This window comes from Suricata suricatta, chromosome 5 (genome assembly GCF_006229205.1).
Source record: "Suricata suricatta isolate VVHF042 chromosome 5, meerkat_22Aug2017_6uvM2_HiC, whole genome shotgun sequence".
Taxonomy (NCBI): domain Eukaryota; kingdom Metazoa; phylum Chordata; class Mammalia; order Carnivora; family Herpestidae; genus Suricata; species Suricata suricatta.
Genome location: NC_043704.1, coordinates 65,245,158 through 65,266,102, shown reverse-complemented (window position 1 = coordinate 65,266,102; position 20,945 = coordinate 65,245,158). Strand labels below are relative to the sequence as shown.

Sequence of the window (20,945 nt, the reverse complement as noted above, 5' to 3'; positions counted from 1 at the left end):
GCATCTGTGTTCCCATTTTCATATTTACCTTTTCCCACAGGTTTGGTGTGTATGTTCCTCTCTGCTGCTTCCACCAGGATAGTAGAGCTCATCTTCTTCTCACAGACTATAACTACATGGTCCAGCACCAGGCGGTAGAAGAGAGTGCCTCAGCTGTGGGTGGCTTGGCCAAATCCAAAGACTTTCTCTCCTTATTGCTGGAGTCTCTAAAAGAACAGTTTAATAACACCACGCCCATCCCCACCCACAGCTGCCCCCTCTCTCCAGACCTCATTCGCAATGAAGTAGAGTGTCTGAAGGCCGACTTCAACCACAGGATCAAGGAAGTCCTCTTCAACTCCCTCTTCAGTGCCTACTACGTCGCGTTTCTCCCCCTGTGTTTTGTGAAGGTGAGTGATTACTTTTATATGCCTCCTGGATTTGTGTGTGAATGACGTACACTGGGTATTTCTTATTTAATCCCCCTTTTCTCTGTCTCCCCTTTGGCAGCCTGGATTGGTGGAGTTCGGCTGCATCTGGAGTGCACTAATACCGCTCCTGGTTGGCGGATAGGTATTTCCATATATGTGATGCACCCGTGGTGGTCCCCTCTTTTTTTCTTAAAGTTTTTATTTATTTATTTTTTTTTTCAGTTTCTGGGGAGAATAAAAGTTGTGTTTATAGTAGAATCAGTATGTAGTAGCTTAAGAGGACTGAGGTTTCAGCCTTTTGTAGTTGGTCTTAACATGATTAATCAGGAGTTTCCTTGAACTTAATCTAACCTTTATCTAAACTTCAATTTACTTCAGTAGAAAAGAAAAAGGGTCTGGATGTCACTTGGGCCCAGAATCTTTTGGGACATTTTAGTGCCCTTTCTTTACCCTTTGAGAAGCACATCTGCAGCCGGATGGTCATTCACAGAGAGCACTCACCTCTTCTAGAAAGAAAGCACTTAAAATATAATTGCCTCTCCCTCCCAACCCTAATTCACACAGCCAGAAAGTCAGGTTGAAGGATTTTGGAGGACTCTGCTCTTGAACTTTCTGCACGGACAGCAGGACAACCAATGCATGTGTGACTCAGTGTGGCATTTGTCTGCAGGGCGTATGTACACGCACCCATCCTTGCCTTCTTGCTTACCGGTGCATGGATCATTTCTCCCTCTTCTGGTCTCTTCCAGAGCACCCAGTACTATGACATGCGCTGGTCGTGCGAGCACCTCATTATGGTGTGGATCAATGCTTTCGTCATGCTCACCACGCAGCTGCTGCCGTCCAAGTACTGTGATCTGCTGCACAAATCAGCTGCTCACCTGGGCAAGTGGCAGAAGCTTGAACATGGGACCTACAGCAACGCTCCACAGCACATGTGAGTAGCCTGGAGGGTAAAACCATATCATACCTTTCCACATGCTGCTGATCATGTTTATTTGCTTTGTATGTCATTCCTGTTCTTGGCTCTGAACATTCGAGGGTTTTTTTTCCCCTCTTTTGTCTACATGGATGCTCGTCATCACTCTAAACTGGACACAGGGGACATTAACTCATTCCCACCACCACCCCCCAGACCCTCCTTAAATGCCTCCTACCTTTCGACTGCCCACGTTAGAGTTTGTAATTTGTTTCCCAAGCTGTAATATGGGAGTTTTCTTTCAGTCTTAATCCTTTGCCCAAATTCACAGAGTCATGATATATTTTTAATTCTCTTTGGAAGACTGTAAGATTCCTCTTCTTATCTCCATTGCCACAGCTAAGTAGTTGCTAGCTAACCATCTCACACTCAGGCAGCTAGAATTTGCTTCTCTCAGCTTTTCTTTCTAACAAATGCAAATTTGTTCTAGTAATTTTCCTTGCTTGTACTTTTGGTTATTTTCCCCCCTAAACTCACTAATGAATGTTTCCCTGCTTTTCCCGTATTTAAATGAAAAGTGTCCCTAATTGTGTGTTCCTCTCATTGTGTCCCCTTCTCAGTCATTCTCTGCATGGTCCCTGTGATCCAAAATGCCTAACTTTGGAACCCTTTTGTTCTCTCGCTTCTGAGCCCTTCACCATACCTTCCTCTCAGACCTGGACCATCTTCATCTTCCTCCCTTTTATAATTGGAACATTTCACAAATTCCATCATCTAGAAATTCTTTCCTAATTAAGTGGGACAGATTGAGGGGACCTTCCCTTCCCCTCTCCACCTCAGAGTCCTCCCTTCAATTATCTGCCTTGATGTCTGATACAGATTAGCACAGGCCTTCAAGCCCAGGAACTGAAAGAGATTGGGCCAGGCTGAAAAGAAACCCGACTGTGGGCAAAGGACAGATTTCAATAAAAATTGAAAATACAATCCACAGTACTAGTACTGTACATCTTCAGGCTCCTGATGGCACATGGCCATGAGGTGTATCATCACTTAAATGCTGGTAAGTGTGAGCAAGGCTGACGGAACATTTTCTGAACTGGGAAAGCTTCAGGGTGCTAGACTTTTTTGTTTTGTTTTGTTTTTTAACATATCTAAAATGCTGTCCCAGTTCTTACCCTAGGAAACTAACATTTCCAAAATCAGGAAGAGATGAATTAACTTAGATTTTTTTTAAAAAAGCTTAACCTGAAGATCCCCATCCCCACCCCAACTCCATTACATTGGTGCTGGAAAGAATGAAGCTTCTTCCATAACTTCTTTTTCCTAGAGAAACTTCTATAAAAATAAACCAAGAAAGCGGTAAAAAGAAAAGTCTGTGTGTCAGTACCTTGTGTGTCTCTGTGTTCTGTATCACTTCACACATATATGAGGCATTTGAAATATGTGACAAATTGATGTTCTGTAGCTTTTGGGGATGTAGTTCCGCAGTGAACACCATGCTAACTTGACGGTGTGTTCATTTTCCACTACTCTTAACCACCATCCACCCTCTCGTTTGTTCTCTCTAGCATTTCCATCAATAGACTGCTCACTTGGGATTGCGATGACCATCCAGCTGCTTACATTTGATTTTCTGGCTCACAGATGCCTTACACATTTATTATTGCTCATTCTCCTAAGCCTCTGAAGGCCTTTGACACTGAGTTAACTGTATCACTTTACAACCTCTCTACTGTATAGAAATGAAGTTATGATAACAAATCCTTTTTAACTCTTTCCAGTTTGGCTATTCAATTACTGTATTCTCAGAATTCAGGCAGATGAAGCCTTGAATACTTAATCCCTTTCATAGAAATGTAGTAGGCCTTGCCAGACACTGTCTTACCTGTAATTGCCAATATACTAACATTGCATTTCTTTCTCCCTTAGTTGGTCAGAAAATACAATATGGCCTCAAGGGGTGCTGGTGCGACATAGCAGATGCTTATATAGAGCCATGGGGCCTTACAACGTGGCAGTGCCTTCAGACGTATCCCATGCCCGCTTTTATGCAAGTACCACTTATTTCTTTTCAAACATAAGCTTAGTGGCAAGCATTAGGAGGCCATTCTCTGCGTAAGCACCTAAGCACATATGGGAATTAATACATGGTAATTCTTACTACTGCTATAATAACGGTCCCTGCCTTTTGGAAATGTATTCTGAAAGGCAGTTTGAAGGTCAAAGGCCAGTATCCCAGCTTCAGCAGCTTGAAGTTTCATTGGAATTTGTTGAGTCTAGTATTACTTGAAACAAGTAGGCAATTATTTAAGACTTCCTTTTTTCAGCTTACAGTTTTTATTTGTAATAGTTTGGTTTAGTGATATCTTTATTGTATTTTGTATCCTTAGTAATATTTAATATAGTAGTAATGTAATGTTTTTGTTTTTTGTATTTGTATCACCTCCTTAAAGTACGTTGGCCATGATCTCTGGCCTTTTACCTCTTTCTGGATTAAGAGGGGGAAAAGGCTTATAAGTTAAAAAGAAACAGTAGACATACACTAAACCCAGCTTCTGTCCCATTTGAATTTATGCCTTGGATTATGTTCTGTGTGATCTTTCAGTGTTCTAGAAGTTCTGAGTCTAGGAAGCAGAGGTATTAACTTGTAAGGGAAAGGCCAGATCAGCGGCAGTGGGAAAAGAAGGGGCCTGCGGAGGACTGTGCATAGTGTAGGGCATTGCCTTTGAATGGAGATTATATTCTAAAAAATAATTGGAGGTCTTTTGGGGGGATACGTGAATCTCTTTCTCCCTCCCTCCCAGTTCCAGGGGAGGGCACATGGGCTTTCTGATTCTGTACTACTAGGGCTTTTCAATCAAATACTGGGAACTGTGCATCGGGGCTGGATGCTTGTGAATACCCTAGTGAAGGGTGGGGCAGGGTGGGGGCTGGGAGGAGGACGGGGAAGGTGAAAAGCCCTTGAATGAGGCAGCTCCTTCTAGACTCCTGCGGGGTTGCCTTAAGATGGAGGAGTAGACTTAAGTCACAGTTGCATAATCATTTGGTTTCTACACAGAATATTTAATTCAGTGAGCTGACTTCCATAGGCCATAATGACTTCTGTTGGCCTTTGCAGTCCCCTTGAAACCTGTAATGACCAGGTATTCTACTAGAGTTTTCTGCTTGAAAAATAAGTATTTTCCTTGATAGTGTGTTGGATAGCTGAAGAATTGGGCAAAATTGAAAGAATAAGGATTAGGGAAGTCAACTTATTACTGACTTTGCATGACCAAACAGGTGAATCAGTGCTTCTCCAAGCATTTCTCAAAGTCCTTGTTCCACTTGCATATCAATCACCTGGCTCACTCTTTAAAGTGATTCAGGACCTCGACCCCAGACTTGTTAATCGGAGTCTCTGAAGGATTCCAGGAATTTGCAGCATTTACAGATTTGGAAATGATTCTTAGGAACACTGAAGTTTGAGAACACTCATTTAAAATATGCCTATTACCTGTAGCTGTTAGAATTTAAAGCCTTTCTTTGCCTTTCTACTCATTCAGTTAATAGCTTAGCAACACATTTAATTTTAATTGCTAGAATTGCCACAGTAACTCTAATTGCCTGGGTCCTTTTAGAATATTAAATCTGAAGGGCGTCTGGGGGGCTCAGTCAGTTAAAGATCAAACTTCAGCTCAGGTCATGATCTCATGGGTTTGTGGGTTTGAGCCCCTTGTTGGGCTCTGTGCTGACAGCTCAGGGCCTGGAGCCTGCTTCAGATTCTGTGTTTTCCTCTCTCTCTCTGCCCTCCCCTATTTGTGTTCTCTCTCTCTTCCAAAAATAAATAAACATTAAAAAAAGGAATATTAAATCTGAGCAATTTTATACATACTATTAGTAAACATCGTATAACGCAGGTTAAACAGTTTCTTTCTCTGAAAGAAAGACTCTAAGAACCTGGCTACCTTTCATGATAATTATTTTCAGATATGTGCCTTAAGGTCCAAATTAGTTTATTTAGATATGATATACTACCATTGCCAAATTAAGCTGCCTCTCAACAATGAGGGAGAACTCAGATAAAAATATTTTCATACGTTCTATTTTTTTCTATTCATAGTACATTTTTATTAGGAAATCAGGATTTAGCCTCTTAGAGTGAAGTGTTTGGTAGGAGTGTTTTTAGCCAAATTCTAATTCTGACTAATTTTTCCTTCCTCATTGTCTTGTCTGTGCACCCTATTTCTCAGTATCCAGGGAAAAAACCCAGCAGAAATATATGATGTAGAGGATTTGAATCAGTGATGATGGTGGATACACAGTTTAAGGGAAAATTAAGAAATTATTGTATTGCTATTTCAGCTTGTAAGACCTCCCCTCTCCCCGGACTAGTCTAGTGTAGGTGTTTATGTATCAGACCAACCCACAAACTAACAATGATTTTTACATTTTTTTAAATGGTTTACATTTAAACCATTTAATGGTTTAAATAACTATATAATGTCTTCAGTTTTTGCATCTTGACTTGCAAAGTCTAAAATATTTCCCATTCATTTCTTAATCCAGCCTGTCTTAGATAAATATACTTTTGATTATCTCAAATAGAACACACACCCAAGATATAATTTAAGAAAAATGTTTAGAGGCAGAATTCTTTTGGGTGTGATCGTTTTTCATGTCTCAGGGCATTAACATAAAAATTATTCCTTTATTCCTTGAGCAAAATGGAAAAGGTTTGGATCTCTACAGCAAGAAATAGCCTGATTAATGTTCAGTAAGCAGATCTATATATTGTTGCACATAGGAACCCATACATACGAAATTATTTTAGGAGAAAAATCTGAGAAATCTACAATTCTTATTTTTCTATGAAATAATATTTTGCTTTTTATCTTCTCTGCAGTTCCTGTTTCATCGTCCATTAAGGCTGTTAAACCTGCTTATCCTTCTTGAGGGCAGCGTCGTCTTCTACCAGCTCTATTCCTTGCTGCGATCGGAGAAGTGGAACCACACACTTTCCATGGCTCTCATCCTCTTCTGCAACTACTATGTGCTATTTAAGCTTCTCCGGGACAGAATAGTATTAGGCAGGGCATATTCCTACCCACTCAACAGTTACGAACTCAAGGCAAATTAAGCTGCCTCTCAACAATGAGGGAGAACTCAGATAAAAATATTTTCATACGTTCTATTTTTTTCTTGCAATTTTTATAAATATTTAAGATATTTTATATTTTGTATACTATTGTGTTTTGAAAGGTGGGAAGGGTAAGGGATATTAAATGTATCCATAAACAAGGTGATGTGATCTTTCATGTGTTAGTACATTTGAATAATACACAGGACAAGAGGTGTGCCTCTGCAGTAAAGAGATCGATTTGTTTGTGTGGCTCTGGAATAACTCATTCGTTTATGAACACATCTCATGTATCACTTGACACACTTTGGTGTGTCCTCGCTCCCTCCAGTCCTAATTATCTCTAGTCCTCAGTTGGCCCTACTGCTGCCGAAAGGGAGATCAGTGGAGTTGTCCAACAGCACCCATTCTCTGTCTCTCTGGCCGCTGACCGGCAGAGTCCGTGGAACAAAGATTGGCTCAGTCCTGGCTGGGTGCTCTGTGCCCGCTGGGAGGGGGCACTTCTGAGATAGGAACTCAGCATTTTGTTCTGTTCAGTGACATTTAAAGGTACTTACAAGTGAGCTCCTGTCCTGAAACCCGGGATTTTGTGGTCATTTTCTCTGGTCTTTCACTTCTTTTGCCTCTTAAGATTTCCCTTTTATTATTAGCTGTTTGAAATAATATTTTTTAAGACAAAGTGTTTAGGATGAAAGACCATCTCATGAAGGAGATGGTGTATGGCTGGACCAGTGGGAGAAGATGAGTGCAAAGCCTGTGGGCTGGCATATGGGCAGGCTGGAGATCCCAGCTAATGGGAAGAATGGGCGAGTCCTCAGCTAAATAGTCTTGGAGGCAGCCTGGGCAGCAGCCCACCTACAGCAGCAAGCTTGGAGTTGGAAGCAGACGTGAAATAGAAAAAGTTAACCTCTTTGTCCTCAGATAATTTGATCTATGCCTAAAATATATGCTTTTAATTTCAAATTCCAGAACCTCTATGTTTGTGAACATTAACCCTTTTCAAGTCTGTGTCCATAGTCTCAAGAGGTGATCTAGTCAATTGATGTCACTTGTCATCTAAACTTCTGAGGCCTTGTCTTGAGAGCCTGAAATGTATTCTCATATGTTTTCTGTGCTTGGTTTGGCTTTTCTACACTGAAGTTTTTGGTGAAACACAGTATGACCTATGAAGTAAAAAGACCAATCTTGTAATTCATAAACTGGCTCTGAAAACAGTTCTTATAGAAGAGTTCCCAACAAGTTGTCAGCAAATGCAGCATTAGGAGGAATATGTGTATATAAACAGCTATCCAAGGTGACTGCTATGTTTAACCATTTTTCCCTTAAAAATTTTTATGTGTATACTTTTTATTTTTTTTTAATTTTTTTTAATGTTTTATTTATTTTTAATACAGAGAGAGACAGAGCATGAGAGGGGGAGGGGCAGAGAGAGAAGGAGACACAGAACCAGAAGCAGGCTCCAGGCTCTGAGCTAGCTGTTAGCACAGAGCCTGACGTGGGGCTCGAACCCATGAACGTGAGATCTGACCTGAGCCGAAGCCGGAGGCTTAACCGACTGAACCACCCAGGCGCCCCTACTTTTTATTTTTAAGATACATTATTTGGTAGTCAGCCTGAGTCCATTCAGCTATTCAACAAATACATTTTGACCACCAGGCACTGTATTAGGCACTGGGAAAATCGTGAAAAAGAAATGCAAAGGCCCTATCCTCACAGAACTTACAATATGGGGGTTCAAAATATGCCATAAATAAACTTATTGTCTCCTGGCAGTAATATGTGTGGTAAAGAGAAAATAAATCAGGGCAAAGAAATTGTGCTAGGAATGGCATTGCTAGAAGGCGTCTTTGAGAAGATGATTTCTGAGCAAAGAAGCAACACAGCCATATAAATAATTTGGGGAGCATTCAGTAATAGCAAGGGCGGTGGCCTGACGTGGGAACAACTTTGGTATATTGGAAAAATAGCAAATAACCAGTGTATTGTTTGCTTTTCTAAAGTGGTTCAACCTCAATAAGGTGGTTCTTGGAGTGAAGGAGGGCCATCTCAGTATTCTTGCCTCAGGATCTTAAAGATAGGCTTTTTTTTTTTTTTTTTTTTGAGACTAATAAACATTTTGAAGAGATTACTTGACAGGTAAGAGCAAAATGAGGGGTCTTGGCACAAAGATCTCCCCTCAAAATGGCTCTAAGTTGGCTCTGTGAGCTCAGATAGATTAGATCTGATGAGAGGACAGACTGCTCTCCAGCTGACCCCCTCTCCACTCCCACTTGCCTCTTCGGCTTTAACCTGTCTTGAACATGCCCTAAATGAGTTCTAAATCAGGAGGACCAGATGCCGGGCCAACTAAACAAATGAGGGAATATAAGAAATAAAAATTGATTTGGGCTAATGGAATGTCAAAGTGCCCCCTTCCTTTCCAGATACGACAGCATTAGGGAGATAAAAGCCTCCAGCGCAACACACGCCTACACAGTTCAGCCGTCCTTTGTAGGTGCCACATTCAGACGTAGTTCCCTGTGTGTCCTGTTAAGTGTCCTGTGAAAGAACGTACATCATCTTTGGTGATTAGGAGATGCATACTCCATAAAGAATGGCCTTTGGGTGATTGTTTATAAACTGGGAAAATGAAAAAATGGTATAACAAAAGATCAGTTGGGTGAACTTTGGATACAGGAAAAGGAGAAAGATGCTTGACCACTTTTTTTGGTGGTTTAAGGTGGGCAAGTGGAGGAAAGCAGTTCACAGGCAAGAGCATGCTGGGAATGTTCCTCAGTATCCTCTTAACTCTAAGTCCATGTTATATTCCTTAAGCTTCTTTCCCCTCCCTATCAGTCACCACCACCACCACCTTTCCCCCATTTCTATTTACTGAGCAATTATTACGTACCAGACACTGGTGGGTGCCAGAGATACTGATGTTTAGAGTTCATTAATAGAAGGCAGATAAGTAATTATAACTCAAAGGTATTCAGAAAGGAAGATATGTAAGGTACAGAGGTGATGCGGAAAAGAGATTTATCAACTTTGTTTGGAAGCTGCAGGGTCATGAAGACTTCAACGGTAACACATAAGCAGCGTTTTAAAGGAGGTCTGGGAGTTTACCACTTAGATGAGGGAGAGAGGGTTCATGTGGTAGAAACAGGATATACAAAAATCCAAGGCATGGACTTGGACTAGTTTTGTGTGTGTGTTTTAAAGTTTTTATTTATGTATTTTGAAGGAAAGAAAGCAGGAGTCAGGGAAGGACAGAGAAGGAGAGAGAGAATCCCAAGCAGGCTCTGCACTGTCAGCACAGATCCCAATGTGTGGCTCAAACTCACGAACCACTAGATCATGACCTGAGCCAAAGTTGGAAGCTTAACCAACTGAGCAACCCAGCATGCCAGGGACTTGAACTAGATTATAAATAACCAGTTCAATAATGCTAGTGAGGTAGGCAAAGAACAGATTACAAAAAACTTGAATTCCACAATGGTCACAAGTTCTCAAAGGTGTGATCCTTGGATACTACATCAGATCTAAGTCCAAATTGAGAGTGAAGCCCAAAACTCTGCCCCTTTCACAAGCACTTGAAGTAATTCTTAATCAGAAGCCTAGAAACTGAGGACAGCTAATGAAAAATGTTAAATTTAGGACTTAGGACCCAGAGGGTTCTCAAAAATATAATCTCTGGGTCTGCAGCAGCAATATCACCTAACTGGGAACCAGTTTGAGCCCTATCCAAAACCTACTGAGTCAGAAACTCTGACTGGAGTCCAAAAGTCCGTTTTAACACACTCAAAGTGATTTTTATAAGGTCTGCCATCCTTAGACAACTTTGGCAGCAATATGTACAATCTGGAGAATGGAGAGACGTCAATGAGACTTAGCGCAGTACGATCAGTTAGCCAACCATTTAAAACGTCCATGTAAGAGAAAATGAGAGGGGTTGGGGTTGGGTGTCATCACTGTGCGGGTGATAGAAACAGTGGGGTGAAAAGGAAGGACAATTTTGGTGAATAAAAACATTTCAGAGCAGAGGAAGAGGAAGCTTTCAAGTGAACCGGACTAAGGAAATGGAGGTCTAAGAGACAAGATGAACTAGTGTTCCAAGGAAGAAATGATCAACAGTATCAAATATAAGAAGGAAGTCAAGGGGCGCCTGGGTGGCTCAGTCAGTTGACGGTCCAACTTTGGCTCAGGTCATGATCTCACGGTTGTGGGTTCAAGCCCTGTATTGGGCTCTGTGCTGACCACTAGCTCAGAGCCTGGAGTCTGCTTCAGATTCTTGTCTCTCTCTCTGCCCCTCCCCTGTTCACATTTGGTCTCTCTGTGTCTCTCAAAAATAAATAAATGTAAAAAAATTTTTTTGTTAAAAAAAAGTCAAGAGACTGAGAATTGACTGTTCGGCAGTGGTTATTAGACCATTGATGACTTTAGCAAGAGAAATTTTAATGGAGCAATGGGGGTGGAGGTCAGGTTGCAGTTGGTCCACAGGAGTGAATTGGAATAAAGAAGTTGTGAATTAGAAAGTGTTCTTGGAAGCCCTTGAGAAGAGGAATAGCAATTCCTTTGACCTAGAAGGGAGTTCAGGTACATACATATATGGATAAGGGAAGGTGCCGGTGGGGGGCAGGGGTGTTGAGAAAACATCTGACAGCAGAAATTTGTGAAGTAAGGAGTAAATTTAGGATGGGGGATCAATCTAGGAGGGGGCTTAGTGGAATATCTTTTGTGAGTTTCTGGAATGAGGGTACTGCTGAGGTGTTAAGCCATAAATTTTAAAAGGCTCTCCTGCCAGTTTTATAATTTTCTCTGGTCTAATTCAGTAGATAAGTAAAAGGGTAGAGGAGATGGGTGGTAAGGGTCCTCGTCCTAGTTTGGAGGTTTGCCAAGCAGGTATGGCTGAAGTGCTAGCGGTCAAGGGAGTTAGTGGTGCTGGAGTAGTTGAGACACGGTATCTTGGAGTCTGGAAAGGCTAGGGAAGGAAGAAAGAAGTCAGGTTGGGAGTACTGTCAGAGTAGGGGTAAGCCAGGCATTAGTAATCTTGAGCAAGTAGCAGGAATAAAGGAGCAAATATAGGAGAAGCTCTGAGAATGGAATATGAGCATCACAGACTTCTCGGCTGTGAAACAGCATAATGTAAAACCCCGGAGGCAAATGGCCCAAACTGAAGAGAAGTAAAAACTGTGAGCAACTGTACCAAGAGTGTTGGGTGGGTTTTCCTCAGGAACACTGAAACCACTCAGAACAATGGTGGAAACAGGGAGCTCGATGCCAAAGACTGGGAGATCTGGGACATTGACTACATTGTGGCTACAAAGAATGATAAAAGTTAAAATAGCTGGATTCCATGAATTGTGGTAGGTTTTTGTATGAGATGGACAGATCCGATGGTGGAAAAGCAGCAGTGGGAAACTAGAGAACATCTCAGTGTAACAAAGGAGAAATGTTTAGCCTTAACTGTGCAGAGACAGGAGCGTCCTCAGGGGAGCGTCAAGTTTTGTTGAAGTCCTGGAAGTGCAGGCAACATTCAGGGTAGATACCAGGGCTGTGGTGAGAGAAGACTCCAGAGGAGCTGAAGGAAAGATCAGGAGTGAGGGCAACTGTGTGCTACCAGTTGGGGGGCAGTGTACACAGATCCAGGAAAGAGAAACAGCAAGTGGGGATCTGGGAATAGGGAAGAGGAAAAGGCATTTAGAGCAGTAATGAAGGGTGACAGGAACAAACCTGAGTAGTGTGAAGTTCTAAATATTTATATTTAGAATGCTAGTATTTTTGTCTCTTTGGCAGTGGTGTTTTTTACTACAAATACCATCAGATCGTGAGCCTTGGTTGTGTGGTTGCTTTTTCTAAGGGCCTGTGATTTAAACCCATTAGGTTCCCCCTCCCCCTTTTTTGTAATCATATAACTTGGTAAATTGTGGATTTTTGAGTAGAATAGCTTTTTCTTCTTAGTTCTCATGACAATATCCGTTGATTTATAGTGGGTATCTTTGGTAACATGTATGATTACAAGAGTAAGGGAGAGAAGTGGCAAATATCTTACAATATTAAGAGGTAAAATAACAAAAGCAAGAAAAATTTACTGAAGTAAATCATCAGGTCTCCGGCTGTGAGACCAAACCTTGAAGTAAGAAAACTAGCATCAAACTAGAACAATGAGCCTGATGCATATAACCCACTTTTCCCAGTAGTGATTTTGATGCGCCCAGGTCCTCCTCTAGTTCACAGTGCCATCATAAGCATTCTCCTTTATATCATTTATTAGAATACCTTTTTAAAGCATAACAATCTGTTTTAATTACACTTAAAAGTCTCTATGGATAGGTTTAATATTTATACTTTTTTAATCAATAGAAAAACATTTGATTATATCTTTGGAAACATTTGTCGAGCTCAACAAACAGCTGAAACCACGTAGATTTCTAACAGGTGCTTTGAAAAAGTGCTTTACCTTGCAGAATTATAAGCCAGGAATTACTATGGCATTAAGTTATTGCAAAGCATTATGATCCATCCAGTCAAACACACGGATACCTACTTCGTGGGTTTCTTATATTTTAGTTACATCCTCCTTCAACCTCACCTCAAGGCTGCTAAATGACCTACTGTGTGCCAGTCCATCTATGGGGACCCCCAGTTTTATGCTATCTGGACTGACACTGATCTCAGGCAATCACCCTTCCTCTATCTCTTACGCCTCTCCATGCTTGGAAAGGTGCCCACTCCCACTTCTGGCCTGACTTTGCTTGAGGAGATGTTGACAAAGGAGGACACATTCTTTGTCATTCCACATTTTGAGCTGACCTTCCTGCTGCAAGTGCTTAAAATCATACTCCTGACAACATTTAACCCCAAGATTAATTTTGTCATCAGATCGGACACGCCATGGTAGAATGTGGCCCTAATCGATCCTGGCAGGAACTGGACCTGTCCTGAACCTCTCCCACTCCTATTCCAGACAGATGAATCTTATGCTCCCCACTGCCTCTTCAGGACCTGTGTGGATAAATGACTGTACAACCCAATTTTAGTCAAACATGGTTATCGTGCTCTGAACATTAGGCATGAAATGAACAGCTCATCTTGGATCTATGGGTTCATCATCAACGGGAGTTAATCCATGTTGTGATGATGGAAGTCTCTGAGGTCCCCTCTCCAGGAGCATGGAATGCTGATATTACCTGGCTCATTAGCAGAGATCTAGCAGGACTTCACAACCAAACCAATTAAGACTACGCACAACTTCAGAACTATTTGTTCTTGATTACCGCGCTCACATTTTTTATACAATCAAAGCAAATTCTCAACGCTTGTCTCCCTAGTACCTTCTGTTGGATTTGCAATTGTTGTTTAATTTGATTAAAGTCAGTAGGTAACTTGAACACTATTAATAATCCTATTAAAAGATGCTAGTTGCTACAGTTTTCCTCTTCAGCTTTCATTTGGTAACTTAATGGTTCTAAATCTTGTTCCTGTTTGTTTATGGACTATTTCATTTACTACCATTCCTCTTCCCTTCATTACTCTTCAAGGGTTTAAGAGTTCTAAGGTACCCAGTGCAATATTACTAAGCTCTTGATAAGTACTGTTGAGGATGATGATGCTTATGTTTTTAATTTCCCCAGAATCCTTAATTTCGACTCGGCCAATATTTTGAATTTTACAGCTTAGATTAAGCTGTCTTAATGTTGAGTTCTTGTTCAGGTCTCTTCACATTCCATCTAGAGCAAAGAATAGAAACCAAATTTCCTTCTACCTGGTCCATTTTGGCAAAAAAAGAAAAGAAAAAAATAGCTGGTCTGAGAGGGCCATTTTGCCAATAAATACAGATTATCTTTTCAAGCAACTGCTAACACTGGAAGAGGCATCAGGAAATGCACGGACTTCATCTCAACATTGAAATTCAGCTACCCCCATTTTGAGGACTGGCAACTGATTTGAAGGGGCACTTTGAGAATTTGATTTTGCAGCTCTTTGTAGGGCACCCTGTAGATGGTCCTGAAAACACAAGGCCTTGTGTCCCTCCCCTGAGGGGAAGCGGGCAATTTGCTTTCCAGCCAGCCATTCTCAAGGGGGTCATTTTTCAGTCCCAGATGAAGGACCAAATAGGTAATCTCAGGGCATCTGGGGGAACAATTTCAGGGGGGAAAAATCTGAGTTCTCTGCCATGAAATGGAATTTCCTCAGCGCCAGGCTAGCCCGGAGGAAGTTTCTGGATGTGTTTGTGACAGCTGACAGGCGGGGCAGTAGTGGAGAAGTCCACATTTTCACAGTGGGACACTGACTGATAAGGTGAGTCAGCTTCCACAGCCTTCTGGATTGACTGGCTAGGAAATCTGAGTAGAGAGTAACTCCAGACAGTTGTCATTGTGTCTTATGGCGGCATCCGCATATCCACACTCCTGTTTTAATCTGTTTCTCAAGACAGACAAAAGGTGTCAGAGTCTAAGGAGCATGGCAGACATTTAAGAAATGTGCCTAGGTGCCTCAAGCGGAACTAACTCATTAATATGTACTTAGTGGCTTCTGAGTCTATCTCCAAATGAAAATATATCCTCTAAGTGTCACACACAAAAATTAAAAATAATAATAAAGGTTGAAATATTTCATTACTCGGCTCAAAGTTCTGATGGTGAGGCAAAGTCCAGTTCCTTTCCTCTCTCACATTGTAACTGGAACATGGTCCTTATCAAAGTGTAGACACCACAGTACACTGACTCGGATAAAGCCCGTCTGCCCACATTTTCTGATAAGGCAGGAATGCACTTTTCAAATCTCCTGAACATGGCCTTTCTCATCCGTCACCACTCTATTTCTTCACTTTGCTTGCCAAGGAGGGAAAATGCTATACCCTAGGACTTGTTTTTAATGGGTTGACATCTCATTAGCTGTTGGTCCAGGGTCTTGCTTACCTAACGAGCATGCAAGACCCTGAAACCCCTATTAACTTCACCCCCTCCTCACTCACCTCAGTGCCCTCTAAAAGTAGAACTTATCAGCTGGCCTCTGCCAGTTACCCCACCACTGACACTGGCTTAAAAGGCAGAAGACAAGATTTAAAAACTGTAAGTCTTATCAGGGAAGAAGGGAGAGGGGAGTATGTATCTTTTGCAGAGCATCGGCTTCCAATTTCTCACTGGATGAGGTAACTTCAGTTCAGCCCCTCCCCACCCCAGCAGCAGCCTTGGTTATGAGGTCTGCCCAGAGGCACTGGTTAACCCCTAGAGAAATTTCTGCAATGACTGAGCTTGTGGACAGAGCTCAGCCAGACTTGACCCTGAGAAGACATGGATAGGGCTAGAAACAGGTGCATTTTAATTTGTTTCTCAAATAAGATCATTGTCTTATGTTTGAAACTGTTGATACCCTAATGGCTTTTGCCTTGAGAAGGGCTCCTATGAAGCCCTTTTTGGAGAAGCACCAAAAATCTGCCAGCAGGTTGTATTAGTTCTCCTTCCTCTCACCAGCTGAAAAGGGGAAAAACCATTGGAAGTTCTAAGTAACTGAAATAAAATCAGATTGGTTTATTGCTTCTGCTTGCGTATAGACAGAAGGGCAAGTCAGAATGCTGGGGTGGGTGATGGACGAGAGGGATTATGGAATGGAGAAAGATGCCTCAGATCTGCTGAGTAATGGAAGGAGAGGGAGAAAGGGAGGAACCCACTGGCTAAACTGAAATGCGTATCCAGAAGGGAAACTCTCACCAAGTGGTAGTGATGTTTACCCTGTGAGGGCTCCCCACGTGCCCTCTCCTGTACTCCCAGCCTAGTGTGGAGGAGAGGGAAGCTGAGCTAGTTGTATTTTGTACTAATGTCCTACCAATTTAAACATATTAAGTTTAGAGTGTAGTTCTATCCATGCATGAGGTTTTTCTCTATGATGATATCCTGTTCTTGGATTCTGATTTGGAAACAAAGCAGATCACTTCACTTCACTATTGCATACCCAAGTGAAGATTCAGCACATTTCATTGAGGTGACCCTCAGCTCAGCCCCCACCTTGCCCAGCTACTGGATTTATAGATCAGAGGTCAGGATAATGGTAGAGTCCCAAGTTAGCAAAAGGCACAGCCAGTAAGTCCAGTCTCAGAATTTGCTCTTGTGTATAGATTCTGATTTTTGACGCTGATTTATGGAGCCATCTTGGACAGGTCCTCAAAGATTCCAGGGAAAGAGCAGAGGTAAATTCACCCAGTTGGATCTTTAGGTGTACATTAGTTTGCACTTCCCAATCTGCTTCCATTCTGGAGTGTACAATTTTACAAAGTTTATCAGAAAACTGGTCTAAAAAACACATGATTTAAAGAGCATTAAAAAGCATGAAGTCAAAAGGAGGCCTTCAAACCTCAACAGCAACATTTTCCAACACAGGCAAAGGATTTCTCTTTCTTTCCACAGATGTTATTTTAGCCAACTCTCAACGATAATAGATAATGACAATGTGGGAGAAATGCAACTCACAAACCAACCCAAATCTCATTGGAGGCAAGCATTTCACCCTCTTCTGTTACCTGATCTTTTCCCACCTGCTGGTATGGACTTATTTAAACTTCATCTGTTGGTCCTTCCCTTGATCTTTCTTCTGGCAAATGAACTAATTCATAAATGGTTAAAAACTTAATGAAAGAGAAGAGGCCAAAATAAGGATAACCCAAATTTGGATAACCTACACCTGAATAATGGCAAATTGGCCCTGTAATAACTTCTAGGATGAATCGTGACATTTTTTTCAGGCACCAGTGAACTGATGTCATTCTATTGGCCTCCCACTTCTTCCATCCAGAATCACTGATCTCCGCTGGGGCTGGTAAAAACAGCTGGTTGAGGTCTCTAGTCTTTGGCCATTCTTAGGGATGGTCATTTTATTCCTAAGTGTAACCCCTTCTGGTGTGACCCACGTGTTTTCTGCCAAATCCCCACAAAGAAGGCCAGGGGAAACTGTCTGGGTGGGACTTGTGATGGGGGACAGCAGAACCTTGGAATCTGTCACTGTGGATGAAGGGGGAGGGTGGTCCATAATGGGGAAAGGAGGACTGAATAAGATTAGGCTCTGAGGTCTTCCTGGCCTCGACCTGTGGAAAGGCTTAGAACCCCCTGATGGTCGCTCTATTTTTGAAGAAAGAAGGTTATCTCCAGATGGCTCTGTCTCTGATGTGCGCTTTCTGCATTGCACTGTTGCATCCTGGGTGGAGAGCAGGTTAGCCAAGACTGGTTCTGGAGGAAGGGTGGGTCCCTCACACATGTGGGATGTAGTGGTATCCATTTGCAAGGACTCAGTGGTTCCTCTATCTTGCTTTGATTTCTCTTCTTTTGGGCTTTCCAAGCAAGAGAGAGAATCATCTTTGGCAGATTTCTGATTGGTTCCACCACTCGAGCTGGGTTCCTCTTGGCCCCTTTCCAGAGGCTGAGCCCCACTGTCCCCTGAGCTCTGAGAGGGCAGGGGCTGTGGGATCTGCGTATACTGAATCTTGGGTGGGATGACTGGGACTGCCCTGGCCTGGCACATTTTGACCATGAAGGAGGTTCTCACAGCCGACACACTCACAGGAGCTGAGTTACGGCGGCCTGTCAGGGCATGAGCAACAATGTCCAGATCCTGAGGGTCCTGGGAGTAAAGGCTCCATGGGTCTACCTTACAGTGAGATGATGACATCCATGTGACTTTTCTGTCTCCTGGGTCAGAGAGCTGCATTCCAGGTGAACCAAATGAGGTCACATTCTCAAACCGGAAGAGGTCTGTGATGGGAATGGCAGAGTCCAAATTGAGGGAAGAAGGCCTGTTTTTCCCTTTGGGGGGCCCACAGTCAGTGCTCTTCAGCTGTAACTTTGGGGGATGCTCTACAGGTAAGGTGCTGTCCTGCACACTAGGTGAACTTTCCTTGCTATTGTCTGGCCCAGGAACACTACCTCGCTCATTCTGAGGGCTGTTGTGCCCCTGGTGTGCCCCCACTTCCTTTCCCTCTGCTAGGCTGACAGGGCTGATTTCTGCTGGTTTGGGCTGCAAACCAGTTTGTCCCTTCTGGCTGGGAACAGCTTCTGTCCCTTTTGGGCCAGAGAACTCTCTGAAGGACCTTAGGGGTTTCTCATCCCATTTGGTAATCTCTCTCCTGGATGCCAGGGATTGCAGAGGGTCGGAATTCCTCTCTGCTTCAAGGTTAGCACAGCTGCTGGAGGAGGGAGCCTCAAGAGTCCACTGGCTTTTAACTGTGGTCGTTTTGCTATCCAGAGAATGGCTCTGGCGAAGGCTGGGCCTGTGGGGAAGCCTCTTCTCCAATCGGTGGCCCTGGGCGCCCTGCACCTGGGCCTCTTGCACATCTTTCAGGGTGGGAGAGTGAAGGGGACTCGTTACCCACTGGGGTTCCTCCCAGGGTTCCACCATCTCCAGGCCATGCTGGGCAATGTCTGTCACAGTTTCATCTTCATCACAGTCTGAGGGCTCCTGTACTGAATGGGCTACATCCCCTTCTTTTTGTGGGGAGAGCTCAACCTCTCTTGTTGGGCTTTGAAACCCAGGGCCTTTCCCCTCACAGGCAGCATTCTCTGAATTTTGCTGTTCACTTTGTCCTAGAGAGACCTCCTCCCCCTGACAAAGGCTGGGGGTCCCAGGGCTGCCTTTGGACTTCATCTGGTCTATGTGTGGATTTGTCTCCAAATTCCTAGATGAGTCTTCTCTCTCAGGGCTGCCCTTTGATAGCTGGACTTGAGGCTCTTCTTCCAGAGGAGTTGGAGGCGGCGCGGCAGGCGGGAGCAAAGGAGACAGATTCCCCGGACCTCCCTGGTCCACCCTTGCTTGTGGAGAAGCTGCCTCAAATGGTACTATTTCCAGAGGAGGCAAACTAGTGGGATCTGGGCGCTGGCCCTTCTCTGGCTCTGGTATGTGGAGGCTGTTTGTAGTCTCTGACTTTTCTCTATTGGCTGCCGTGGAAGTCCCCTGTGTGCTCTGATTGGCTGGATCCCTAGTCCACTCCTCCACAGGGGTGGAGACTGAGGTTGGGCCACAGGACAAGCTCCCAGGATGCTGCGGGGAAGGGAGAGGCCCTGGACTGGACTCCAGGATGGGCTGAGTTGCGTTGATCTTTGGAGCAGGTGGTGGCAATGAAGAGAGCTCCTCCTCAGATTCAATGATTTTCAGCTCCTGTTGAATCTCGGGCCAGATCAGGGCGTTGGCCAGATCATCTTCATCCTGAAAAACATCAAGACATGGAGACATGGATTATTTTAGAACCAATGACTCTGGGCACTGACAACTGCAGCTATTCCCCAGAGACAGTAGAGGGATTGGCGAGTTGCCAGGCTGCGCTATCTCAGCAAATAAAGGACACAGCATTAATAATCATGGATGTTTATTCAGGGCTTACCATGTGCGGTAACACATTTTAATGGCATTTTCTTGTTTAATTGTCCCAACAACTCTAAGAGATAAATACTACTCTAACTACTCCCATTGTAGAGGTGAGGAGACCTGTGTTCAAACATGTTAATTTACCGGAGTCACACAGCAGCAGCCTGGGACTAAAATCCAGCTGTGTCTACACCAGAACAGAAACACTTAATCCCTGTGCACTGTTGACTTATAAAACAAACCAACCCCTGATTTCATTCAACTTCACGTCTACCAGGTGGCACACGAGAACCAGATTCTCCCAGGGGAATGTAAATGTTAAGTCTTGCCCTGACATCTGCTTTCCAAATAAATACATATATCTTTTCTTATTACCAAAGAAATACACATTTCACATGGAAAAAAATTTTTAACACATATTAAAAGAAAGGAGCGTACAAAACGGCAAAATCTTACATTCCTACTGCCCGCAGACAACCACTGTGGATCTAAGGGGCGCCTTCTCCGTCTTGTTGGTCGCCCTTGTCTCCCCTCAAGTCTGGTTTCTCTCTGACTCCTCTCTTACTACACAAAGCCCCAGACTGCAGATGGGAAGGGACGAACGGAGGCCTGGTCAGGGTCCAGGAAACAAATTTCAGTGGCCTTCACTTCTTGTCTCAAGGCCTAATTCTGTCCCAAGGAGAAGGAGTTCCAGGAGGCACATCCATCCTGTGGGGGTTCAGGCCTTTATGAGAAACCTGACCTCCTGCCAACCTGACATCACTTCTCATCTGGCTCTGATCATGTACTTCATGTTACAATTAATCTAATGCTTATCTTTTCTTTCCCAATGAACTCTGAGCTCTTGGAGGTCAAGAATTGTGTCCATTCATCTTTGATTCCTCAAGGCCAAATGGTGCCTGGTATACTGGGAGTAGTTGCTCGATAAGAGGTTTTCTATCCGAGTTGTTTCCTTCAGAGAACTCTCCAGGAATAAGATTACTTGGTCAGAAAGCAGGGATATTTTTAAGATCTGATTCTCCTGTATTGCATTTATTTGTATCTATTTCTATTTCACCTTCAGGGCAGGGGTGGCCTTTTACTCATCTTTTTACTCTCCTCAGCACCTACATTTATTGATCTCTTACTAAGAAATCAATACATTTAAATAAATAGATGAGCACATAAACTT

General features: G+C 43.1%; 2 protein-coding genes across 3 annotated transcripts in view; one reads left to right on the top strand and one right to left on the bottom strand.

Moving 5' to 3' along the window:
- The window catches only part of TMEM39A (transmembrane protein 39A), a 32,736-nt gene extending 26,039 nt beyond the window's left edge, over positions 1-6,697 (top strand). Inside the window, exons 6-9 of the mRNA XM_029939365.1 lie at positions 41-389; positions 1,160-1,347; positions 3,259-3,379; positions 6,212-6,697. Of these exons, the coding sequence (XP_029795225.1) occupies positions 41-389; positions 1,160-1,347; positions 3,259-3,379; positions 6,212-6,445 (892 nt within the window). The 3' untranslated portion in view covers positions 6,446-6,697. The remainder of the gene's footprint in view (positions 1-40; positions 390-1,159; positions 1,348-3,258; positions 3,380-6,211) is intronic.
- A 5,978-nt stretch (positions 6,698-12,675) lies between these two features.
- The window catches only part of ARHGAP31 (Rho GTPase activating protein 31), a 112,044-nt gene continuing 103,774 nt past the window's right edge, over positions 12,676-20,945 (bottom strand). For both annotated transcript variants that reach the window (XM_029939362.1, XM_029939364.1), the window contains one exon: positions 12,676-19,615. In XM_029939362.1, the coding sequence (XP_029795222.1) occupies positions 17,183-19,615 (2,433 nt within the window). In that variant the 3' untranslated portion in view covers positions 12,676-17,182. The remainder of the gene's footprint in view (positions 19,616-20,945) is intronic.